This window comes from Scomber japonicus, chromosome 1 (genome assembly GCF_027409825.1).
Source record: "Scomber japonicus isolate fScoJap1 chromosome 1, fScoJap1.pri, whole genome shotgun sequence".
Lineage (NCBI taxonomy): Eukaryota > Metazoa > Chordata > Actinopteri > Scombriformes > Scombridae > Scomber > Scomber japonicus.
The window spans coordinates 20,673,282-20,697,157 of NC_070578.1; the positions used below are offsets into that span (position 1 = coordinate 20,673,282).

The 23,876-nt window shown below is 39.1% G+C and overlaps 2 protein-coding genes across 2 annotated transcripts; both read right to left on the minus strand.

Annotated features, from left to right (window-relative positions):
- Nucleotides 1-4,601: 4,601 nt before the first annotated feature.
- On the minus strand, nt 4,602-10,666 carry slc38a8b (solute carrier family 38 member 8b). The gene is made up of 10 exons (XM_053323170.1): nt 10,478-10,666; nt 8,988-9,186; nt 7,260-7,416; nt 7,065-7,169; nt 6,894-6,951; nt 6,095-6,209; nt 5,862-6,009; nt 5,551-5,753; nt 5,196-5,247; nt 4,602-4,704 (listed from the first exon to the last, which is right to left on the minus strand). Exons 1-10 carry the CDS (start codon nt 10,664-10,666, stop codon nt 4,602-4,604), a joined length of 1,329 nt encoding a protein of 442 aa, XP_053179145.1.
- A 5,277-nt stretch (nt 10,667-15,943) lies between these two features.
- Nucleotides 15,944-20,345, minus strand: nrn1lb (neuritin 1-like b). Its single transcript, XM_053323198.1, has 3 exons — nt 20,291-20,345; nt 17,494-17,641; nt 15,944-16,247 (listed from the first exon to the last, which is right to left on the minus strand). Exons 1-3 carry the CDS (start codon nt 20,343-20,345, stop codon nt 15,944-15,946), a joined length of 507 nt encoding a protein of 168 aa, XP_053179173.1.
- Nucleotides 20,346-23,876: the final 3,531 nt, after the last annotated feature.

A 23,876-nucleotide genomic window follows, 5' to 3' on the forward strand; every position in this document is an offset into this window, starting at 1 on the left:
TTATACAGCTTTGGTAACCATGGTAACCAAGTGTCCATTTGGAAAAATAATTCAGAAAAATTCATCTTTTGGTCTTTTGACTCCAAATTTGGACTGCATGAAGCCAAGACCTGTGGCTGTGGCCTCATTGTGTCTATATCCTGCTGAGAGGTCCCTGAATGTCTGTACACATGTCATGGGCGAGTAAACAACCCCATCATTGTAACTTCTAGTCACAGAATCACACACACTCACACTTTTACAAGAATCCTGAGAGTGTTTCCTTTCCAATGATACCAGACACATCTCTGAGTCTCAAACTATGTGGGATCTGTGCTGCTCACAACTTGGGCATGTCGTTTAGGCTAACAGCAGAAAAAACAGGGGCGTGTGTTAAGTGGTTAAAAATGTTCACAGTTGGGGCTGATTTCAGTTCTGCTGGTAGTTTGTTCCAGTTGTGTGCAGCATAACAGCTAAAAGCTGCTTCACCATGTTTAGTTTGAACTCTTGGCTCAACTATCTGACCCGAGTCAGTAGATCTCAGAGCTCTACTGGGTTTATATTCTACTAACATGTCATTCATGTATTCTGGACATAAACCATTCAGTGATTTGTAGACCAGTAGCAGAACTTTAAAATCTATTCTATAGCTGACTGGGAGCCAGTGTAAAGACTTGAGAACTGGAGTAATGTGCTGATCTCTTTGTTCTGGTTAAAACTCGAGCTGCAGCGTTCTGAATGAGCTGCAGCTGTTTAATGCTTTTTGTGGGAGTCCAGTCAGAAGACCGTTACAGTAGTCGAGTCTACTTGAGATGAAAGCATGAATCAACTTCTCCTGGTCTGTTTGAGACATAAAACCCTTCACTCTGGATATGTTCTTAAGCTGATAGAAGGCTGTTTTGGTGATTGATTTGATATGACTGCTGAAGGTCAGATCTGAGTCTATCAGCACGCCAAGGTTTCAGACTTGGTCCCTAGTTTTTAGAGAGAGTGACTCGAGATGTTTACTGACAGCAATTTTAATTGAAGGAAAATTTGGTTCATCCAATTAGTTACTTGCTCTAAACAGTGACACAATGACTGTATTGGACTATAGTCATCTGGGGACAGTGCTAGGTATATCTGCGTGTCATCTGCATAACTGTGATAGTCTACATTAGAGTTCTGCAGAATTTGACCCAAAGGCAGCATATTTAGACTGAACAGAAGGGGTCCAAGAACTGACCCCTGAAGAACTCCACATGTCATAGCCACTCAATCAGATTCATAACTCCCAATGGTCACAAAATAACTCTGCTCTTCCAAGTAGGACCTGAAACAGTCTAGGACTGTTCCGCTGAGTCCTGCCCAAGTTTCCAACCTGTTCAACAGTATACTGTGATCCACAGAGTCAAACGCAGCACTGAGATCCAGCAGGACCAGAACTGACACCTTGCCTGAGTCAGTGTTCAACCTTATGTCATTTAACACTCTAATAAGAGATGTTTCTGTACAACACACACACACACACACACACACACAGAAATAACATGCAGCCATCCGTTTTCATTCAAGCCTTTTGCTGACGCTCTTATCAGGAACAATTAAGTGTTTAAAAGGGACATCACCATGAATCGCCATTTCATTAATTAGCGCTGCGAAAGGGCTACATTACAAGTAATCTTTCAATAGCAATAAAGCTACAGGGGACAGCATAATAATGAGGACGGGAAATTATGTTCCAGAGGCAAGGGAAAATGAAAAGATAATCTAAAACACAGAATAATGGATGATTTTCAGGCATGCTTTAGCAATATGGCTTGAGGCATGGCGATGTCTGTCGGTTGGTTGGTCAGTCCACCATTTTTGACCAGACTGAAATATTTCAACAAATATTAAATGCATTGACATGAGATTTTGTACAGATATTGATGGTTCTCAGGGATTGAATCCCAATTATATTAATTATTGTCTGACTGTCCATTTAGTGCCACCAGCACATCAAAGTTTTCAGTTGAGATATCTCAACATCCACTTAAATCTCGTACAGACATTCAGGGCTCCCAGATGATGAATAGTACTGACTCTGTTGATCTCTGGACTTTTCCTCAAGCACCACAATTAGTGTATTTGAGTGAAATGTCTCAATAGCTATTGGATGGATTGCCATGACATTTTGTACACACATGCTCCTAACAAGATGAATTTTAATAAATCTGTGGCGATTCCTTTATCAGATTAAAGTGAAATTATTAAATTTGTCCAGTAATTTGGTTTATGACCTAAACTCATTATATTAGATCACACTCAATGACAAAAGGTCATCAGGCTCACTGGAGGCTTTTAGGTAGGAAACACACAGGTGATTACCCTCAAGGTAATTAGCATTGCACCCGGTAATGTAATCAAAGTACAAGTATGAAAAGCAGTGAGCATCTAGCACTGGAGCAGAAAGAAAGCAGAAACCAACTCACCACAGATGACTCACTCCCAAAATGTGGGATAATTTAAATGGGTTCAACATTCCCTTTTTTCCACAACAGACATTGAAATAATTACTGGAAACACATAATAAACATTGAAACATGTTTTTCTTGCTGTAATCATTCCTCCTGTTCATACTGAAAATTAAAAGATCCCTTCATAATGCACAATGGAAGTGATGGGGGACAAAATCCAGAGTCCTTCTGTGTATGTAAAAGTTTATCAGAAGTTAATATGAACCCTTCAGCCATCCAAATGAGTCAAATCAAGTAAATATCTCTCAACATTACAGAATTTTTACTGCCAAAGTCCCTCTTTTTCTAACTGACCATCGTAGCTCAACAGGGGAACACAAATAGGGTTTTGATGCAAAATCTGTAAATGTGGCAGATATTCATTTGATATGAATAACTCAGACTGCTGAAGCCTCATTTAAGCTTCACGTCAACTTTTAAATGCATTTTTGCAGAAATTGACTGTGTGAGCATACTGTAGATTTTGGCTCCCATCACTTACATTGAAAGCACATTTGGAGTGGATTAATAGTCAGTGTGAACAGGAGGAATGATAACAGCGAGGTAAACCTCTTTCAGTGCTCATATAACACCTGACTGATGTTTTAAGACCAGCTTGAAAAATTGTGAACCTATCCTTTAACCTTGTCATTGTGAGGATGGTAAAGACTCCTCGTCTGTTTTTATTTTCTAATTTTTAAGGAGTTTGTGAGTTTGTTTTGATTTTCAAGGATTTTCTTTTCTGCATTTAGTGGATTTCATCATTTGGCCACAGGTTGAAATATAATCCCCTGGGCTAAACACAAGTAGAGTATCACAGTTTGAGGTTTTCCCTTAAGGACATTAGTGCTGCACAAGATGAAAAAAAACAATTACATAACTGAAGCCTGATAAGGAGCCGCTGTGTTTCTAGATGGTCTATTTTTGAATGAGATCTTACCCATTGAGTGTGTGTGTGGTCAGGCAGATAAGTCTGTATGTGTTCTACGTTGCCATGAAGTTAACATGGCTGATGTGCTACTTTTACCTCTCCAGGCATACAATTTCTGGATATTCTGTAAATCATCATTCACTCATACTCACACACACTTGTGAGAAGATGCATACACGCAGGCAGTGGTCAATAAACAATAAACAGCACTATTCAGCATACCTCAGCCATCACTCTGTGCACAGTGAAAGCTGCAGATTTATATCACTGATGTGTTTCAGGCCATGTGGAGGTCAGTGAAAAACAGGGGAAAGAGGCAGAAAAATGAATTGTGCATTTTAAAGAAAGAGAACATTGTAATGTCATTTTTATCACTTGGGAGATGTAAACATGCATTTCAAGGACGATGAAACCATCTGTTTTGTAGTAAAGGAGTATATTGTATTCCAGGACCCCAACGTCTCTCTGACGGGGATTCCAGAGAGTCCCCAGCGAAGAGGAGAATCATTTATTTTCACTATCATACCATTTTAATGTAACACAATGACAGGATATCTGATTATTTTGGTCATGGTCACACTTTATGTAATAAACCATTTAAAAGTAAAAACCTTATCAGAAGGATATCCACAGTCTACCTTGTGTCAATTTATGGGTCCTTGCCATGAAGAAGTTTGAGAACCACTGAATTAAAAAATCATAAGAAATCATTCCTCTCATATGTGTTGCAGATCTGTCCACATTACCACACATACAGTATTTGAATGAAGAACTACACAGATAAATAAATAATTCCTAAATGGTGCAACACTGCCCCCTGGCAATGCTTTGCAAGCACACATGAAGACTCTAACAGGCAACACCTTGTAGTCATTTAGTATACTGTTTATTATTGACATACAAAATAAAATAATAAAACAGAAACATATATTCAAACTTTTTTACATAAGACAATTAACAATAGATGTTGAATCTTTTGTTTGACTTGTTGAGTAATAATCCATTTAAATCCACATTTATGCATCACACAAATATAACAGTCTCACAGAACAAACTCAGTTTACATCCAGGAAGTGGACGACCTTGATGATGATCACATTTACATTTAAAAACTACTTTCACAAATGCAACATTCAGATGTGCAAAACAGAAGAGCATCAAGAAACACTCTGAATTCACAGTGAAGCAGCTGCTGCAGATAACAGTGGTGAATTTCAGAATTTGTTTAAAAGCTCCATGATAGCGATGGTTGTGCTCTGTCCGAAGATGAAGGCTCCAACAACGATGGTTATGATTCCCCAAACTGTTAAAATCACCCTGCAGATGAGAGAAGCACGACACCAAGGAAAAGATGAGCACAGACAACTTGAAGGTGAAAAAAAACAACTTTGGACAACAAATTATTAGTCATCAATTGTACAACAACTGCATAACATTCATTAATGATAATTCATTATAGTTTGCTCTAACCCAACATCCAACAACATGGTGCATAAGAAGCTTTAAGCTTTTTATTGAAGGACAAGCCAATAAAGCCCTACAAACCACAGGACTCTTTTCTTTCCTGCTTGGGAGACAACACAATCCCGACTCCTCTCACAGGAAGACATTGTGGACTCACCTGACTAAGACGAGCAACTTGCTGTGGACTGATACTTAGTAACATCAGTTTTATTATGAGTTATTAGTCATTCAACAGTCCGCATTGTTGCGTTTGTAGGACCAGCAGCAGGTTTTTCCTGCTCTTGGCTAATTAATTTATAGTTATAGTAAAAACATACAGTATGACCCTGTATGTGCACACTCACCTGACTTTTGGAGTCACATTTTCGGTTTGCATTGTGAACACTAAGCAAAGACCTGTAATACAAAATAGACAATTACCAGGTTTACCCCTGTGAGTTAAGAACATAGTGTCAAACACTTACAAACATTTGTTAAGCCTTTCATACAGGTTAGTGCAGTTTAAAGTGCTTTACAGGTGACAAGTTAATCATAAGACAGTACAAGTATTAAGTAACATTTATAGCAGCACTGCAACTGCTGATTATTTTCATTATCAATTAATCTGTTGACTATTTTCTCAAATGGTCAATTAGTTTCAAATAAAGGCAAAATGTACTCCAAAATATATATTTATTAAAATTAGGGTTGGTTTCATACCAGGAAAGATAAAGATGAAGAAGGCACTGATTCCTCCTATGACACTGATGACCTCTCCCATATCAGGGACAAACATGGCAATGAGCAGAGTGATGGTGATCCAGATCACAGTGAGGACCGCTCTGCAGCGACTCTCAAATGAGTGGGTGACAATTCCCCGACGACGTCTTTGGACACGCAGCATCAGATTCAGGATGACAGATCTGTGGGACAAACACAGAGTTTAAAACACACACATAAACTCACAAATGGTATGACACAACGTAAGCCCATGAGTTCTGTGCTTACATTGGCACTGTGGTGTCGCTTACCTCCCCAGAAGAAGAATAATAGGATAGATGGTAATAATCGATATTCCAAAAAGTAGTCTTGAAATGATCATGACCACATCATTTCCTGGATATGACATCAAAATATCTGAGGCAACGTCTCGCCCAAACGTCATGAAGCCGTACACACCTGGCGAAGGAGAGAGGGGACATGGTTAACAGGTTTCAGGTGAGCCCATTAAGTACCAAGGTTGCTGTTTTAGAGGTCAACTCACCTGTGAGGGTATAGATGAGCAAACAGAAAAACATGGAGACCACAGAGATGATCACCCAGTGGGAGAGCTTCTGGTTCTCCATGCTGCTGTAGATTGCTATACAGGCTTCATGGCACTTCAAACACACACACATACACACACACACACACACACACACACACACACACACACACACACACACACACACACACACACACATACACACACAGGCACACCAGTTACTAAGAGTCTTTCTTACACCTCTGCATGGAGTTGAGAATCCGCTTGATACAAACATACATGTATCACTGGTAACAACAATATATTTGACTCCATTAAACTATGCTTATTTTTATTCATCTCTCATGGCTGATCACACCACCAGTGGGGCAGTGGTGGACTGAATAGAGAAACTTGCATGTGATAAATCTGGGTGGGAAACAACAACCAGAACAGCTTGGTGCCTCATTGTCACCACTGAGCAGCTCCATCACTGGAGCTCATTGGTTGCACTGAGCAGCTTCCAGGTATGAATGTGTGTAATTGTGTGAGTGTGATCAGGAAGTTCCTGCAAAACTGAGTGCTGCTCTCAGTTGATTTTCCTGAAAAAATAATGGTTAAATATACACTGTGTTGAGTGGATTTAAACATGAAGCATACAGAGTTATAATAAGGCCTTTGATAACTTCATAAATACAGAATTCACAACTTTTCATGAAGTTGGGCCAGCATCTATGCACTCTAACCACTCAACCACCAGGGCGCTCTGATATTAAGACCTTTTAAACCCAAAACCAGTATGAATATGATATGATCCTACCTGGAAACCAAAGCAGATGGTTGGAACAACACTGAACATTGATGCCCATGAACCTATACTGAAAGACACAGAACACACAGACATTAACTGATGCAGATACAATAAGATCAGCATAAATGAAGTAGGCCTACATCAATTACAATGTATCCATTCAAAATCACTGTCACTCACCCCTGGCTGTGCTCTGGAGTTATTATGGCAGTGTGGCTCTCCATCATGTAATATTTGACAATCACCGCCACACACAGATATGTAGCTGCCAGTGTCCCCAACACACTGAAGTGAGGAGAAGAGAGTTAAATGTTAGATGAACTGACACTCAGCAGGATGCCGCTCAAACCGCAGATAAAGTGTCACGTCACGTACCTTGTGTATTTCTGGATACCAATTTCTTTTGGGATGGACAGGGGGAGAATGATGACCAGACACATGATGAAGAGGGCAAATCGCTGGTCAGTGTACCAGTGATACGGCATTTCTCCCTCACTCGACCCGGTCACCGTCTCATATAAAGAAATACACACTGAACCAACAAAAGCAGAGGAGAACAGAGATTTATCTGCTGCATCATTGAAATGTAAAAAAATGTAACAAAATCTATAAGGCCTTCCAGACATTTTGAATGACGCTTAACAGTCTGTTTTGTGTTTTTTAATGGCTGCACGATAAATACTCTGGAATGAACATAAAGAATCATGAGAAACAGCATTTCTGTGTATGTGTGTAAAATATTTTGTCCTTCGGGATATCTCAGTGAGGGTTGAGTGCTCCAACCCCATCTGCGAATTTATGATCAAATGGGCTTTTTGGGTGTGTTTGTAAATCCAATCAAATGCTCTGTTTAAAATTGGAACAGAGCAAAAACATTAAAGGGATTTGAACGGTTTCAGATGGACAAAATGACAAAGGAGGAAAAATGAAAATGGGGGTTGTGTTACTGTTTCTAGCGACATGTTTACCCTAATACTGGCTCGAATGAAAATGAAAGTGCAGACGATTTGTGGTCTGAGAGAGATTATTTTTTTTGATATGGGAAATGGCTGATAAATTATTCACAAACTCAGTCAGTACAGCATGAAAACACTAAAACACTGTTGAGCCTCTAAAAAAATCACACTTAATGTAAACAGACAAGTGTTTCGTGATGATTAACAGATGGTGTGAAGCATCATCAACTCAACAATGAGTATGATGATGACACGCCTCCAGAAACTTAACATAAAGAAGACATTCAACGCTAAAATAGAGCATATATTATCATGTTTCAGTGCTCCGATTGTAGCTGGGGTTACCTGGGAGACCACCAGAGACTAGCTGGCTGTGCTACGGCCATGTTATAGCTAACACTCTGCTAGCCTTCCAGATTTAAGGGTTTTTTGCTAAGCTCCTGACCTCCAGTCTTCCTATGTTATTCCTTCTTGAACATAGTTAGTACAATTTAAGATTTCATGCATAATAGTCTCAGTCAGGTGAAAAAGTGTGTGCATTATTGTTAGCAGTATTGGCAATCAGCAAAAATGAGATGTGCATACAAAATATCAGCACATCGGCAAAAAATCCAAAATCACGCACCCTTATTATATTTGGTATTATTCTTTCCTATAGTTCTACAGAATACAGACATATAGTAAGTAGTTGTGTCTTATGGATAGTGCGGTACTATTTCAGAAACAGAAAAGTCTGCTGGGAAACAAGCTTTTGATCATATAAAACAGACAAGGACGTTAAGCCGGTCTGAACTAGTCTGAGGTGTAGATTTGATTTGGATAAGATGTTGCCTAGAGTGTGATCAACAACATTTCAAATGAACCCCCATTCAACCTTTTCTGCTGCCTGGATGTATAATTATATTAGCTTAAAGTCTTAAGGTCAAAACTGAGGCACAACTCTCACACTAAGTGGCTTGGTATCTTTACTGAAATATAACCTTATTCAGCTTGATTGGTCTAAACTGAACCTTATGATGTACGTGATGTGATTAATGATGTTGATATTTGGTTGTTCTCTGGAGTTCTTAGCTCTAACACACTTAAAGAAACGAAAACACAAAAAAATAATGTTTATAATGCTCAGGTTTGACCCTGCAGCACTTACATTTCTCCAGCTGGTCCTGCACCACCACCAGGAAGGCCACACATATCATGAAGAGGTTGAAGCAGAAACAGACCTCGCACAGTTGGCCCACAGCTTGTCCACACACCTCTCGCACAACATCCTGATAGGTGTTCTGCCTGCTGATAGACGAGGCATAGCCGAGGATGACCAAACCGCTGATAAGAAATACCAGGGACACCTGCAGGGACATCAAACAGAAACTAATCACTAATGTCCCCTCAGAGACCAGGCTGATACTGGCACACAAACACACACTGTGGATGGGTTATGAGACAACGAGGCCCCTCCATCCTCCTGCCTGACCCCGCAGCCATAAATGTCCTGCTTGCTGTCATATTGCATCTATGTTAGTGACATTTTGAAGGTGAACCATGACTGCAAACTGCAACTCTTGGATAAAAACTGAGCCTGAACTTCAGGATATTTTTAATACTGGATTATTTCTAGGCCTGCAACCAAAAAATATTGCCAAAATCAGTTAATCTGGGAATATTTTTTTCAGCTAATCTTTCATTGGTTTGGTTTCAATGGTTCAACAGAAAATAATAGAAAATACTAATCATAATTTCCAAAAATCCCAGGTGACATATTAGAAATGCTTGTTTGTCCAACAACAGTCCAAAACCCAAAGATCTTCAGTGAAATATGATAGAAGAACAAGCCAATTTTAACATTTGCAAGGCTGTAACTAGGAAATGTTTTTGCCTTAAAAAAATACTCAAAAGATTAATCATCATAATCATTTGACTAATAATTCATTTATTAATTGATTGGGGATTTTTTCAGTTCTAATTCTTTCTAATGCTTCTTGCCATGAGATCCACATATACACAATAAAGGGCATAAACATTACCTACATGCATTACTTTTTCCTACAGAAAAAGATTAATTTGCTGTCCAACAACAAATGGTCTTATTCATTTTAATGTAAGCTTACTGTGACCTTTGTATACACAAAAATACACACTGAGACACTAAGGCGTCTGACTTAATTGGTTTCAAACATACTGTAGGCTCTGCTAGGGGCCCCCTATACTCTTGGGCCCCTTGGTGTTCTTGGAAAATTACATAGCCTGTAGTAATCCATCGGCACACACATTTTTAGTGGATACAGTGCAGTGAAAGTTCAGGTACTCATCTTAACTGGAAACTTCATTAGAGCTCAGATGTGAAAAAGATGTGCCCCTTTCACACCAAGGAGACAAAGGCGGGTGGTGGTGGTCTATACTGTGCATGCACACTTACTCACTTACAGGCTAAAACTCACTCCCAAAACCTCATGAATAGACACATTTTTAAGACACAAGGTCAGCAATGTCAGTGCAATTAAATAATTTGCACTTAAGTTTTTAATTTTTCAATGAAAAGTATTAAAAATGTGACCATAAGCCTGTTCAGTTGCACCTCACATTTATTCTAAGCATTACACGAGTAACGTTATTCTTGCAGGTGTTTGATGCTGAACTCACCAGCTCCACACTGACGGCAGTTTTCACTCCTCCCGCCTTCTGGAAAGCCCAGGGGAAGTTGAGCAGTCCGGCTCCAAGCGCAGATTTAAGCATGATGAACACTGCTCCAAACGAGCCGAGCCGCGGAGGGTCTGCATGAGACGCAGACCGAGCCAGCAGGCTGATGCTCTCCCGGGCTAGCTCTTCCATGATACTCCTGACCCCCCTCCGAGGCTTGCAACACCGACACTAGACGCTTTTTAACACCCACCTGTCTTGGAAGCGTCTGCACTAGTCTAACTTTTCCACAGTAGTCCAGCTGTTCGGTTTATGCCGCTGCTTTACTTAACTAGTAAATCTGGTGAGTGTTTAACCATGCATATATATAGTCATACAGGCACGCGCGCACACGACATTTTGACGATTAAACATTTCACATGGAGGTGTCACATTTGTCACTAAAGTGAGTATGTTTGCCTGCTTTCTCTCTCATCCTCTCAGCCTGTCTCTGATATTTACTACAGTGAAGAGATATCGCAGCTCAGTTGATTAGACACAGTAAGACAAGAACAAATGAAATACACACATATAAGATAAAATAAAAGACAGTAAGATAACAAGTTATTAACAATAACTTAGTAGCTAATTGAAAAAATGCATACAGGCAACAGGTTGTTCTTTTTTGTCCTTTGGAGCAAGCTGCTTACCTGTTGAATACTGACTGTTGCATGTTATGTCAACCTATAAGAGCTTTCAGGGGTCTCTTTGCCACATAGGAGTGGGACCAGTGTCTTTTGGCTCTTTGGCCAGCTTTGGAAATGAGTAAAGCAGGTGGTTGTCACTGATATTACAGTATTTCTTGACAATGTTCCTGTATGTTGAACTGCTGTGAAAAGTGCCTGTATTCCTGAACTTATGGATAAAATGTTACTGATTGTCAGTAAGCCAGTTCTCAAACTTTTTCATATCATGGACCCCTAAATTGACACAAATGAAACCACCGATCCCCATTCAATAAGATGTCATCCCAGGATCCTCCATCTGAAAAGATTTGTACTTTTAGGTGTTTTATTCCAGAAAGTGTTTGAAACCCTTGACAAAAATAATTGTACATTCTGTTACTTTTTAGAGGGATTAGTGAAAATATGATTCCACTTTTTGCCTGGACCTCCCTCAAGGACCCCACTTTGACAACCATTGCTCAAAGCAGGGCTTGAAATTATCACACGCCTGCCCATCAAATGCAGGTAGAATTCAGCAGTGGCATGTAACACAGTAACTCTTATAGCCACTTGGCAGGTGGGACTCCTTGTCGTGAAACCTAATTTAGAGTATCAATCAAATATCTCACATAACTGCAAGACTAAATGTACTGTAGGAACAGCACTGGTGACCTGCGAGATTAAAGGTTAAGTTAATTGCTGAACGAATTCTGGAATTGAAAGTAGTATGTATGGTGATAATGGATACAGCATATGAAAATAACTGAATGTTAAAGCAAATTCAACTGACAATATTAACAAAACGTCTTGGAATTGGAAGAAGGACAGGTTGTTGTGGTAGGAAGAAGGGATAAAATCACAACAGAGGACCAAGCTAACATTAATCACCACTACGGCTGCAGCCCCACTATTCACAGGGGCTCAGGTATGACTGTCAGTGGATTAGTGATGAGTGTTGTGTAGCACATTGAAATTCCACCATGATAGTAGGGAGGTTAAGTGACTTTTGACTTCATGATGCAAAGGTCCCCTTTGTCATGGAAGTACCTTAGGGCCATAGAAATAGAAAATGGCCACCGACCATACTTGAGAGGCCCATATCTTTGCGTTATATTATATTATAGCTATAATGACAAATTTGGTATCAAAGTGTACATTTTTGGGGTCAAGGAGTCTGATAAAATAGGTTCCAAGACTAAAAACAATAATGTTCTCCTTACCATGACAATTGGAGTTAAGGTATGCATTTTTTTATTATTAAAAACACATGCCAAACACACAGTCCATTCACAACTTAATAATAATTTAATAAATAACAACTTAAGCGTTATCTTAATATGTGGAGGTCTTTTGTCACATTGTGGTATTAACATGTTTACCCTGTAAGAATAGCTCTAATTATTCAGAATGAATATTGAATACTCCTGATCCAGTTTATTCTGAAGCACTGTGATATTTGAATTCAATATTGTAGCAGCTTACCATCATTGCCTTTTGACAGTAAAGTAAATAGTTTTTATTTCTATAGCTCCACACAAATTAATTAATTCATCCCTGAGCAATCTGTACAATATACACCACCCTCTATCCCCTTTAACAGGAGGTCAGTGCGCCCACAGCTGTCAGTGTTGATGTTAACATGCTCCCTGCAGGTATTGGACTGGGCCATTGTGGATTTGTTTTTCATCTATTTACAGAGTCAGATACACAGGAAGTTGGTGTGCAGTGCAGCTTACAGGATCACAGCGTTTGTTATGTGCTGTTCATAAAGAATGGAGAATGCAGTCGTCTATAGGTGGAATCCATAATCCCAACGTTTTATGCTGCACACCATCTGTTATCGGGTAATGGGCATTGGTCAAAAAAATGTTGCTCCACATCTCTCAGCAGGGAAGAGAAGGAAAAAGTCTTGCTATATTTTAAACATTAAAAACTGCTGGGCGCGGAAAGTGGCACTGTAAAAAGATTCATTGAGCTGTTGCAGATTTTCTCAAGTGAAATGCAAGACGGAGACAGATTAGAGGCAGTAGGCGCTCCAAGGTGTTCTGGGGACAACTGAAAGACTTAATATTTTTTTCCACGGGGTATGTGTTGTTTTCAGAAATATCCCAGGACTTCAAAATGACATAAAAAGACCTTATCCAAGTTTAATAAAGGTGCCCAAGTAAAACCGTAGAGTGAAAACAAGATGATGATGATCTTTACATTATGTAAGAAGACAATGTTGAAATGTGTGTTTAAAGAACAACAAGCAACAAGGCTTAACAAGAAATGATCACAGAGCAACACCAGCAAGTTTTCCTGAATATTGTGCTGAAAAAACAATAATCTTATGATTTCATTTACTTTTTATAATTATTTAGACTATATATTTAGACTGAATTGCCAATATTTTTATTTGATATTATTTGAATCCTGAAAAAACTGAGACATGAGCAGCAATGTAGAGATCTGAAACAAGGCACCTCAGAGCACACATTTTTAAATGAACTCTCATGACAGTACTGGCTTCACACATTATTGACTGATGTTCAAGAAATTTACAAACAAATAAATTCTCTTTGCCTCCTCACTCTACATATTTGTTAGATTTGTAAAATTAAATTACATTTGATATACCCATGAAAGCTCACACTCCAATCCTTCCCTCTTTGGCCATGGCGAGCTGCCAGGTTTTGTTTCGAATCTTCACAGTATTAAAAATAATTCATGGCCAAATTGGGCTTTTAAATATGCAGTCTCTTAGCAGAAAGTATAAAAGCTAAAGATTTTTGACATGCAGTCTGACAGATTCCAGATCAAAATTACAACCAGTCGTCAGCAAACTGTACCTGCAGCTGTGTAAACCTAAAGTTGTGACGGTGATGAAATGACAATATTCAAATCAGTCACTAAACCTCTTTGGCTCATATGTTTGTGACTTGCATTTACAAAACTGACTTTATTCAGTGTAACACCAGGTTTCATCATTCATGAAACTATCACCTCTGACTGTTTGCTGTCATGTCATGTTCAAATCATTGTTCATCACAATGATGAAATATCAACACGCCGCACGAGCAGTCATCCTGCTTTTCTGTCCTTCATACAGGTTCTTCGAGGGCACCAGGACAAGGGTTTCGAGGTGCAACCTGCTGCACTGTGGATTAATAAAGACAGATGAGATTAATCTACTTATAATTCTGCTGTTATGAAACCACTTAAGAGTATTAAGATCATGCAGACATACACATAACAGACAAAAAAATACAACTTCAAGGAAAGACGGTCTGAATTTAAGGTACTGTGTATGTAAAGATACCTTTAATTAGATTTTGTATTGGGTTAAAAATCAAAGTGAGACAGAGAGGATTGTACCACTCTATAACACTGTGAAAAATTACAATAATCCAAAAACTAAATCAGAAAATAATCCAGTGAATACATTGGTGTACATAATTTGAAAACCAGTTAACAGAGCTTTATTGAAATATACATCTTTGTGAAACTTTAGAATAGAATATTAAAAAAGAAATAGTTGCTAGTAGTTGCTTAAAACTGACTTGAAAACCACTGGAATTAATTATATTAATCATGTAATCAACAATATGCACACACTGCAAGGAATGCCTCGACACAGAAATCTCTTTTTCTGATGTTAAACCAGTTAAACAGGGTGATAAAAAACAAAACTTGCTGCACAAAAAACACATTTTTCACCCTGCAATAATAATAACAACACTGTCCTCTGGATTCAACTGATTGGATCGAGAGCAGATCCGAACACCTGGCATTAAAATATCTCTCAAATCCCTTGTGTCCTAGAAATTATGTGGGTTTTACTGATGACCTGCAGTAGTGTTTACCAAGAATATTAGCTTATAAGTGAGATTTCTCACTGAAATTTCTTTCAGCTAAGTGATTTCAGGAAGTCCGAGGGTCTGTTTTGTCAGTCCAGCTGATGACCAAGCAATAGCACATGATGTGAAATCACTCGAACACTGGCAATTCTGCAGTCCATTTATCTTATGTGATGCATTTAAAGCAAAGTATTCAGTAGTCTGACTATATAAAGATTTATTAATGACTGAATAGATGAATGACTTTGTCCATGTAAGAAACAATGAACCAAATGTTTCTTTTTGATTCCGTTTCTGAAATCCTGATTTTAGTATTAATACATAATCATGATGCCTTGTGATGAGTGTTTGTGTGTGTTTCTATCGTTGGGGAAGAGGGACTCTCTGATGACCATCATTCTGATTTGGTCAGAATGCAGCATGTAGTATGCAGTATGCAGCAAACTCTGCAGTATGCCAATAATACCTGGATGTTGTACTGATTCATAAAAAATCTCCAGAATGCACCAGATCAGTCTACCTTGCTCTACCGTGTCCCACAATGCAAAGTGCTGGATTGGTCACAACTGGTCATTTTTTAAATGGCAGACAGCAACATGGCAGAGATTTAGAGCCAGGCTAAAAAGCTATTGTAATTTTTGCTCTAGGACTGTTAATTTGTCACTTTATTTGGCAAGAAAATAACCCAATATGTGGTCAGTTTAGCCAAATAAGACGTTTTTGGTCGTCTTGACTGTTGCTATTAGCCGTGCTATTGTATATTTCCACTTTTCAAACCTGGAAACTGGCTAAGCCTGGCCTAGTATACTGTAAATTAAATCAATTAACAGTTTCATACTGCATACTTCTACAAAAAGCAGTATACAGTATGTAGTATATACTGCACACTGCATTCACCAGTAGTATGTATTAGGCAGATGAGTGAACTAGATCCTGAGCAGAGCTAAGAACGTGCTGCATACAGGAAAGATCAGTGTGGCGAGGACAGGGCTGTGCCTGTTTGTTTGCCCTTTCAATGTTTCCTGGTTGGTCTGGTCGGAGGTGGGAGGGTTCTGGGGTGCAGGCACAGTGCTGGGTGCGAGGGTGGTGCGGCTAGCACACATGTCGTAGAGGTTTCCAGAGAACTGCGTCTTCCTGGATTCTTGTCTTAGAGACTCCCAGACTGCTGCTGCTTCTCCAGGACAGCCGGCCAGAGCTGAGTTGGCACAAACATGGAAAGCGTTCCAGGATCTTCAAGGAACCAGGAAGAAATGTCAGTCTTAAGTGTAGAAATGCAACAGAATTAAATATCAGGCATCAGGAGACACTTTAGAAAATGAGCCACAATACATATTACATGCTGTAACCACCTGAGCAGGTAATAAAGTTGAGATTCATTCATTCAGATGTATGGCGTTTAATTAGTCTCAAAACCCAAACACACAAAAAACAGGCCCGAGCATGTGAAATGCTTGCTCGTAAGGATGCTTTTCCGCTCACTGATACTGTTCTGTGTGCTCGTATCACGTACACGTTTTTTATGTGCACGGGTCTTGAGACTAATTAAATGCCATAAAGATACAAGTCCTGGTTGAGCTGTTGACTCAACTCAACTTTGTGTGCTTAATGGTGGTGTTAATACTACATGTCCCAGAGCCAAAGCCAGGGACCTGTAGTAGTTCTGCAATGATTCAAATAGAGTGTTTTTTAACATTTGTTTGTAGCTTTTTCAGAACAATCTAAGTTGACAGAGGAGGGTAAAGCTGGCCATCATAGAGAGGGGTTAGACACAATAGTGGGTGGAACAGCACTAACAGCATAACAACACACTTTTGGACAGTATCGCTTCATGGGCAGTTATGGTGCACTTGGTATCACTAAAAAGTTACTGGTGTACTTGTGTTAAGAATAAAAAAAGCTATAGAATGAAGTTCAAATTCAATTAGAGTGCTTGTCGGATTGTTCGTTTCAGAAAATTACAAGAATTGTCGGACGCAGCCACCTCAAAAGTCAACATCAGAATGGTTGGGTGGGGTTAGGTGTATCAGACGCTGTTTGACCATGCAACAAGCACTTTGATTGAAACATACTGACTTCTTTGTGTTCAAATTGACACATGTGTCAACCTCTAGGAGCAGAAAACCTGCTTTGAGTAGCAACTCTGTCAGAAGTACAACAGCCAAAACAAGCTACAAGTTTGTTTAAACGTGCATCAAGTGATTTTTTTGTTAACTAAAACTGTAAATTTGCAGCCAGACAGCTAAACAATGAGATGAGACTCACTACAAAGCTCAATAAACACGCAACAATATTGGTTTACAAAATAAATCTGAACTCATGTATAAATATTATCTTCTACATAGCATGAAATTCATTCAGGTTTTCTCTTCCACATAATGTCCAGTACATGCATACATTGTTTAATAAAAAAATCTGTAGTATGAAGGCAAGACAACGTGTAATTGAATGGTTACCATGGTGATGAGCGAATACTCACCTGCAGATTGCATCGATGTCCTGCGTGCTCTGGTCTTTTTGTGTTTCCACCAAACTGTCCCCAAGTGTGAGTAAACACTGAGCAAAACTTTTGTAGATAGAATCACATGAAACAGGAATTGCAGCTCCGAGACATACAGGAACCAAGCCTGCTGAAGAGAAAAAGACCAGAAAAACATTAACATTGAGCTAATGTTAATGTTATAAATAAAGGAATGCATATACACAGTATACGTGTATACTTGTGTGTAAAAGTAGGAAAAACAATAAATCGGGGTTGAGAGTAAACAAATAAAATTGTGTTGCTCTGTGGATTCATCCAGTGAAATACATGTATCATGCTTACAAAGACATGATCCAACTGCTGTTTGGATGGATCAAATAGATGCAGAAATATGTTGTATCAAATTTATCTGGAGGAATTACATATATTTTAGCAACACTCAACACTTTCTCCATGTCCATCAACAATTCCACTGTTCCTCCATCCCCTCAGGTAAAAAGCCTGGGTGTCATCCTGGACAGCACATTATCTTTAGAAGCCCACATCAATAACGTTACTCGGTCTGCATATTTCTATCTACGCAACATCAATCGTCTCCGTCCCTCACTTTCACCAACCTGCACCGCTATCCTGGTAAACACCCTGATCACATCCCGTCTGGACTACTGTAACTCTCTCCTCTTTCGTGGAAATGTCTCCACAAACTCCAACTGGTACAGAAGGCAGTCGCTCGTATCATAACCAGAACTCCCTCTATTGAACACATCAATCCTGCCCTGCAGCAACTTCATTGGCTCCCTATCAAATCATTGACTTTAAGATTCTACTCCTCACTTTCAAGATCCTTCACAACCTGGCACCATCATATCTCTCTGAACTTATTCACATCTACACACCTTCTCCAATTCTCCAATTCTCCTCTGCCAACCAGCTCTTCGCCCCATCTGCCAACTTAACCACCATGGGGTCAAGAGCTTTCAGCCGATCTGCCCCCCGCCTAAAGAACTCTCTCCCACCAGACATTCACACTTCAGACTCTGTCTCCACCTTTAAATCCCGCCTGAAAACGCACCTATTCAGAGTGGCATACTCTGTCTTAGACTGACTATGCAATCACATTCTTGTTTATTTGTACTAATGCACTTTGTAGTCACATTCATATTTATTCGTTATCTTTGCACTAAATGTTACCTGATTTATATTGTTGGATGTACTGTTGTTGTGTTATATGTGCCTTGTAAGGTGTCCTTTAGTGCTTTGAAAGGCGCCTTTAAATAAAATGCATTATTACGATTATTATGTTTTTGAGTTGTAGATGAGTAAATCTCTTCCTGTTCTGTTATTGTAGATCTAGTGGTTGGTGGCCTTAGATAAACTGTTTCAAATCAAATCAACACTACATGGCCATGTATGGCCTAAAGTAGTAAAGTATGTGAACACCTGGGCATTACTCCCAAATATTATAGTTGAGGACATAATTCCAAAATCACAGACTTTAATATGCTGCCATAACAGTCTCCATTCCTCTGGGAAAGCTTTGCACGCAATTTTGGAACCTGGCTGAAGGGATTTGTTTCCATTCAGCCACAAGAGCATTAGTGAGGTCCAGCACTGATACTGGGCCATAAGGCCTGGCTCGTGGTCACTGTCCCAGTTCATCCCAGAGTTGTTTGATGGGGCTGAGGTCAGAGCTCTGTGTAGGTCAGACAAGTTAATCCACACCAAATTGGGAAAATCATGTCTTTGTATACCAAAGTTTGTCCATCTAGGCATTGTCATGTTGAAAGAGGAGAGGCCCTTTCCCAATCTGTTAGACTCACAGCATCCACACACTGTACTGATAGTTTCCAGTAAATTTAACTTAACAGAGCAATGTTTCAGCCTAGCAAGAGTCAATTGACACTTGAAGATCAAATTATCTTATAAAAGATTTCCATTATTTGGATCTTTTCTCCAACTTTTACTTACAGTGTGTACTTTTCTTTACAGTCCAAACTGTTGCCACCAGGCTGGAAAGATGCTACTGTCCAAGTTATCACTATTTACTTTCACACAAAGATTTCTCTTAATTTGAGATGAAGAGTCAAGTTTAAACCATGAAAAACTGCCCCAGGCCAAAGAGAGAAAGGGTGTCCAGATACTTTGTGCCACTAGGTGTAAACTCTCAGACAGTGAAACCATCTGCCTGAAGAGTTTCAGCAACCTAAGGCATCATCTTAAAATTACTTTGAGATTCTGTTTATTATTATATTATAAATATAACTACATGTTGATAATCCTCATCGTTATAAATCTCACAATCAAACAGGTTTCATTCATGAATTGTAGAATGTAATCTTAACCCTAACCCTCAACGACAAAAACAAGCTGTTAAATAAACTTCTGAATAATGACATGAAATTTGCAATTCATAATGAAATACATGAAGATGTACATCATATACATGTACAAACACACACACACAGACTCACAATCAGAGCATGAGGGGGACATTTCATTAAGGTACAGTAAGCGCATTTGTAAAACCTTTCTCTCCTCATTTTCAGAAAAACCTGAATGGAATAACCTCCTATCAGCCATCTTAACGGCTTTGTGTTTTTCATGACAAACACAAAAATGATCAAGGTGAACCTCTACCTGGGTCCTGCACACATGAAAACAGGAAAATGGTAACAATGCACAATATAAGACAGAAAAGAAACAAATTAAGCACTTTCAATATTTGTCCAGAAGACTTAAACTCACACACACAACACACTCAGACAACAACTATAGAAGACAGAAACATCCTTACTGAAGCAGAGAGCAAGAGGCAGCAGCATGGTTGCGGAGCCTGAACGGGACTTCATCATTCAGCTCAGCAGCGTCCCACCTCTGAACCAAAGGCTCTGATGTGATGCTCCAACTGGCTGTAAATCCAACGAGTATAAAGTTGCTCTGGTTTAAAATATGATGCGTCCTGCCATCCGTTAGGAATTCATCAGATTGCAGTACAGCAATGCACACAGGCATAACCCGGCTGGATTAACAGTGACAGGGGCCGATGCATCCCTGAGTGTAAAAGGATGAGTGTGTGTGCGTGGGTGTGTGTGTGTGTGTGTGTGTGTGTGTGTGTGTGTGTGTGCTCTGGGGAGGGGCACAAGGCGAGTGCCATAGAGCGCTTGGAGGCAGCAGACCAATGACAGCATCACAACACAGCACACTGGATTAAAGCTTTCTCATTTCCGGTCTTTAGTATTTAGAACATTTATTTGAAACACAAATAAATTATATATAGTCTAATGGTGATTGTGTACTCTGCCACTCACATACCTGCTGCAAAGCCCTGTTTTTACTATTGCTACTGAGTTTGTCACATGAAACATGATCAGAAGTGTGAAGGGGTTTTTTCTTTTTCTTTTTTTTTTTGGACAGATGGATGACGTCCCGGTGAGGATAAGAGAATCCGGCCCACCTGGGAGTCCGACGAGGAAGCAGAGCACCCTCTGAGAGTAGGAGCCCATGTGAGAATCATCAACAGCTACAGCTATGTGGGTCATGAGGGGTCACTGAGGACTGCAGTGATGTGTTTACAAAATACTGGATAGCAACAGAGCACAAATTCTACACGTAGACTCTTTTAAGATGTGATTGTAAACCATGAGATAAACTGCCTTCCTTACTTGAGCTCTCTTAGCCTCCAAATCCCCTGCTACACCCCCCAGATGGCTCACACTACGCGTATTAGTATAAGTCCTGGTTCACATCTGTATACTAACACAGAAGGAATGGTAACCCATTGTTAATCTGCAGTTTAAAACAACCATTAACTGCAAAAATAATCTGTCTGTGTCTGAAGCTGCTGCCCTGAATCAATACATCCTGGGAGCTACTTTGGCAGCACTACCAACAGTGAGTCTTCCTGAAAACATCTGTATTAGCTTAACAAATGTGACGCTTCCTTTCACATTAAAGAACAGCAAATTAACACATTTTCTGAGAGATTTGAGCCATCAGGACTTTTCACTACCTTTCTTATGAGTGTAATGTTGTTTGCTGTTTTTCATGGTTTGTCCCCTTACATCCAGAGAAAATCTTAATGCCACATCATACAATAATATTTTAGACCTGTTTCCAACTTTATGGAAACATTTGGGGTAAGACGCTTTTCTGTTTCAAGTTGGCAATGCCCTGAAGGACAAAGTGTGATCCTTTTTAAAAATTATTTTCTCAGTTTGATGTGGAAAAACTAGACTGGTCACAAACTGGAAACCAGGCCTGATCACCTGAAATCCATGCTCGACCTCGCTGATGCTCTTGTGGCTGAATGAGAGCTAATTCCTGCAGCCAGTCTCCAAAATCTTGTGCGAAAATAAAAACATTCAATAACAGAAGAAGTAGCCTATGTCTCCAATATGGTTGTTATGTTAAGGATGCTGATGCTGCTACCAGTGTGTCGTTAAAGTGTTTTCTTTGTGTCTCTGTTTCTTTACAGTGATTTTTAATACAGCTGAAGCATGTAAGTTTTATTAGACTTATGTACAGTATCTCACAAAAGTGAGTACACCCCTCACTTTTTTGCAAATATTTTATTATATCTTTTCATGGGACAACACTATAGAAATGAAACTTTGATATGCATGTACAGCTTGTATAGCTTATGGATTTACTGTTAAATTGTATCAAAGTTTCATTTCTATAGTGTTGCCCCATGAAAAGATATAATGAAATATTTGCAAAAATGTGAGGGGTGTACTCACTTCTGTGAGATACTGTAAGGTGTTTCCTGTTAACAACTTTGTTCTCCCTCCACCAGCACATCCTAACAGAACCGGACACCTTGTTCAAATCAGTGTATACAGATGTGTATTACTGTAAATACAGTTTTAAGACACATTCTGTATATGTCACAGTCACTCAAATTCTCTGCCCTCCAGTGAAATGTTAATTTTGTTGCAAGCATTCAAAATGATATTATCTATATACTCTCCAGATCATACCCCTGAACTCATGCTGGTTTCTGCATGTTTGACTGCCTGATTCTTGTGTTTATCCTCCTCTTTATTAAACTGTGAGATTTGAATAACCATCATGTTGTTCATTTTAATGTAGGCAGTTACACCATGAAAGACAACGACGACAAAAATAGTTTTCTGGAGACAAAAGTCTGAATTTAACATTTTCAGACTCCTGCAAACAATAAAGATCTCAATAGCGGAAACAAATCTCAGGATGTGAGGATTTTACTTCAGATGACACAGCAGCCAACTAATCACCAGAGTGACCTGGAGGTGCCTTTGAGCACAATGAAATCCTGCAGACTTTAACGGATGTCCATAACTTATCTGAGGTTGTGCTCCGTGAAGATTTTGGTGTACAGTCTGACAAATATCATTGACTGTAAATGACGTGTGAAGTGTGTAACATATCCTCATAAGAGAAAAATGTATTTTTACTTTAAAACTGGTCATAAAAAACAAAAGCTTTAGCTTTAGGCAGCTATAGTTTGATTCCATGAATGATATAACAAATGATACCATGAAAAATACTATGAATGATAGATTTAAATATGACAACCCTTTCTTTACCACATACCTTGTCTCTAGTCTTTAACTGTATATACAGTGCTTAATCTGATGTCAAACAATAGATTTAGGGTCATGTGTTGTACACACTGTTTTACTTCATTCACATTACATAATTACTCTCAAAGGATGAGACAATCTAACATGAGATGCTGTTGTGTGGCATGAACATAAACAGAGCTGTAGTAGCCATAGAAAGGGAAGATGGAGTTGTGTAAATTTGATTGACAGCTCTGGATTAAGGCATTATGCAACACTGTTGGGAGTATAAAAAAAAATCCAGATGAGATTAGAATCTGGACCCTCACTCTCTCCAATTCCCTCTGTCTATCCATTCATCCGTCTCTCCCTCTTTCTTTATTTCATGGGACAGATTATTACAATAGGCGTTCAAAAATATGCAGCTACAGTTTGGGTTTAACTACACTACAGCTTTACATTCACATGATGACATTCACCATTTCAGTGGTTTAATAAGGATACAATCAAGCAAATGACCATCGGAGCTGCCAACAAACACAGAGGGACAGATAAAGCAAATTAGGCTGAAGACTTTTATCCCACTGCCATCTAGAGGAGGAAAATCACACTGCAACATCTGACTTGCCAATCAAAAAACATGTTTACCTCTTGTAGTTTCTACTGCAAGTCAAATTTACCATCAACCTGTGTAAAAGTCAAGTATTCATATCTTATACTCACTGTGGACACTCACTAAAACAACAGTGTTAAAAATTATTAGTCAAGATGATCAACATCCCAGTTTTTCAAATGTGATAATTTGTTACTTTAAAAACTACTTTTTGTTTTTTTCCC

Coding starts and splice junctions, on each gene's coding strand:
- nrn1lb (XM_053323198.1), bottom strand. CDS start 20,345: ATGAAGTCCCGTTCAGGCTCCGCAACCATGCTGCTGCCTCTTGCTCTC. Junction 17,642..20,290: donor GCCTCTTGCTCTCTGCTTCA/GTAAGGATGTTT, acceptor TCTCTTCAGCAG/GCTTGGTTCCTGTATGTCTC. Junction 16,248..17,493: donor GACATCGATGCAATCTGCAG/GTGAGTATTCGC, acceptor GGTTCCTTGAAG/ATCCTGGAACGCTTTCCATG.
- slc38a8b (XM_053323170.1), bottom strand. CDS start 10,666: ATGGAAGAGCTAGCCCGGGAGAGCATCAGCCTGCTGGCTCGGTCTGCG. Junction 7,170..7,259: donor GGTATCCAGAAATACACAAG/GTACGTGACGTG, acceptor TCCTCACTTCAG/TGTGTTGGGGACACTGGCAG. Junction 6,210..6,893: donor CCATCTGCTTTGGTTTCCAG/GTAGGATCATAT, acceptor GTGTGTTTGAAG/TGCCATGAAGCCTGTATAGC.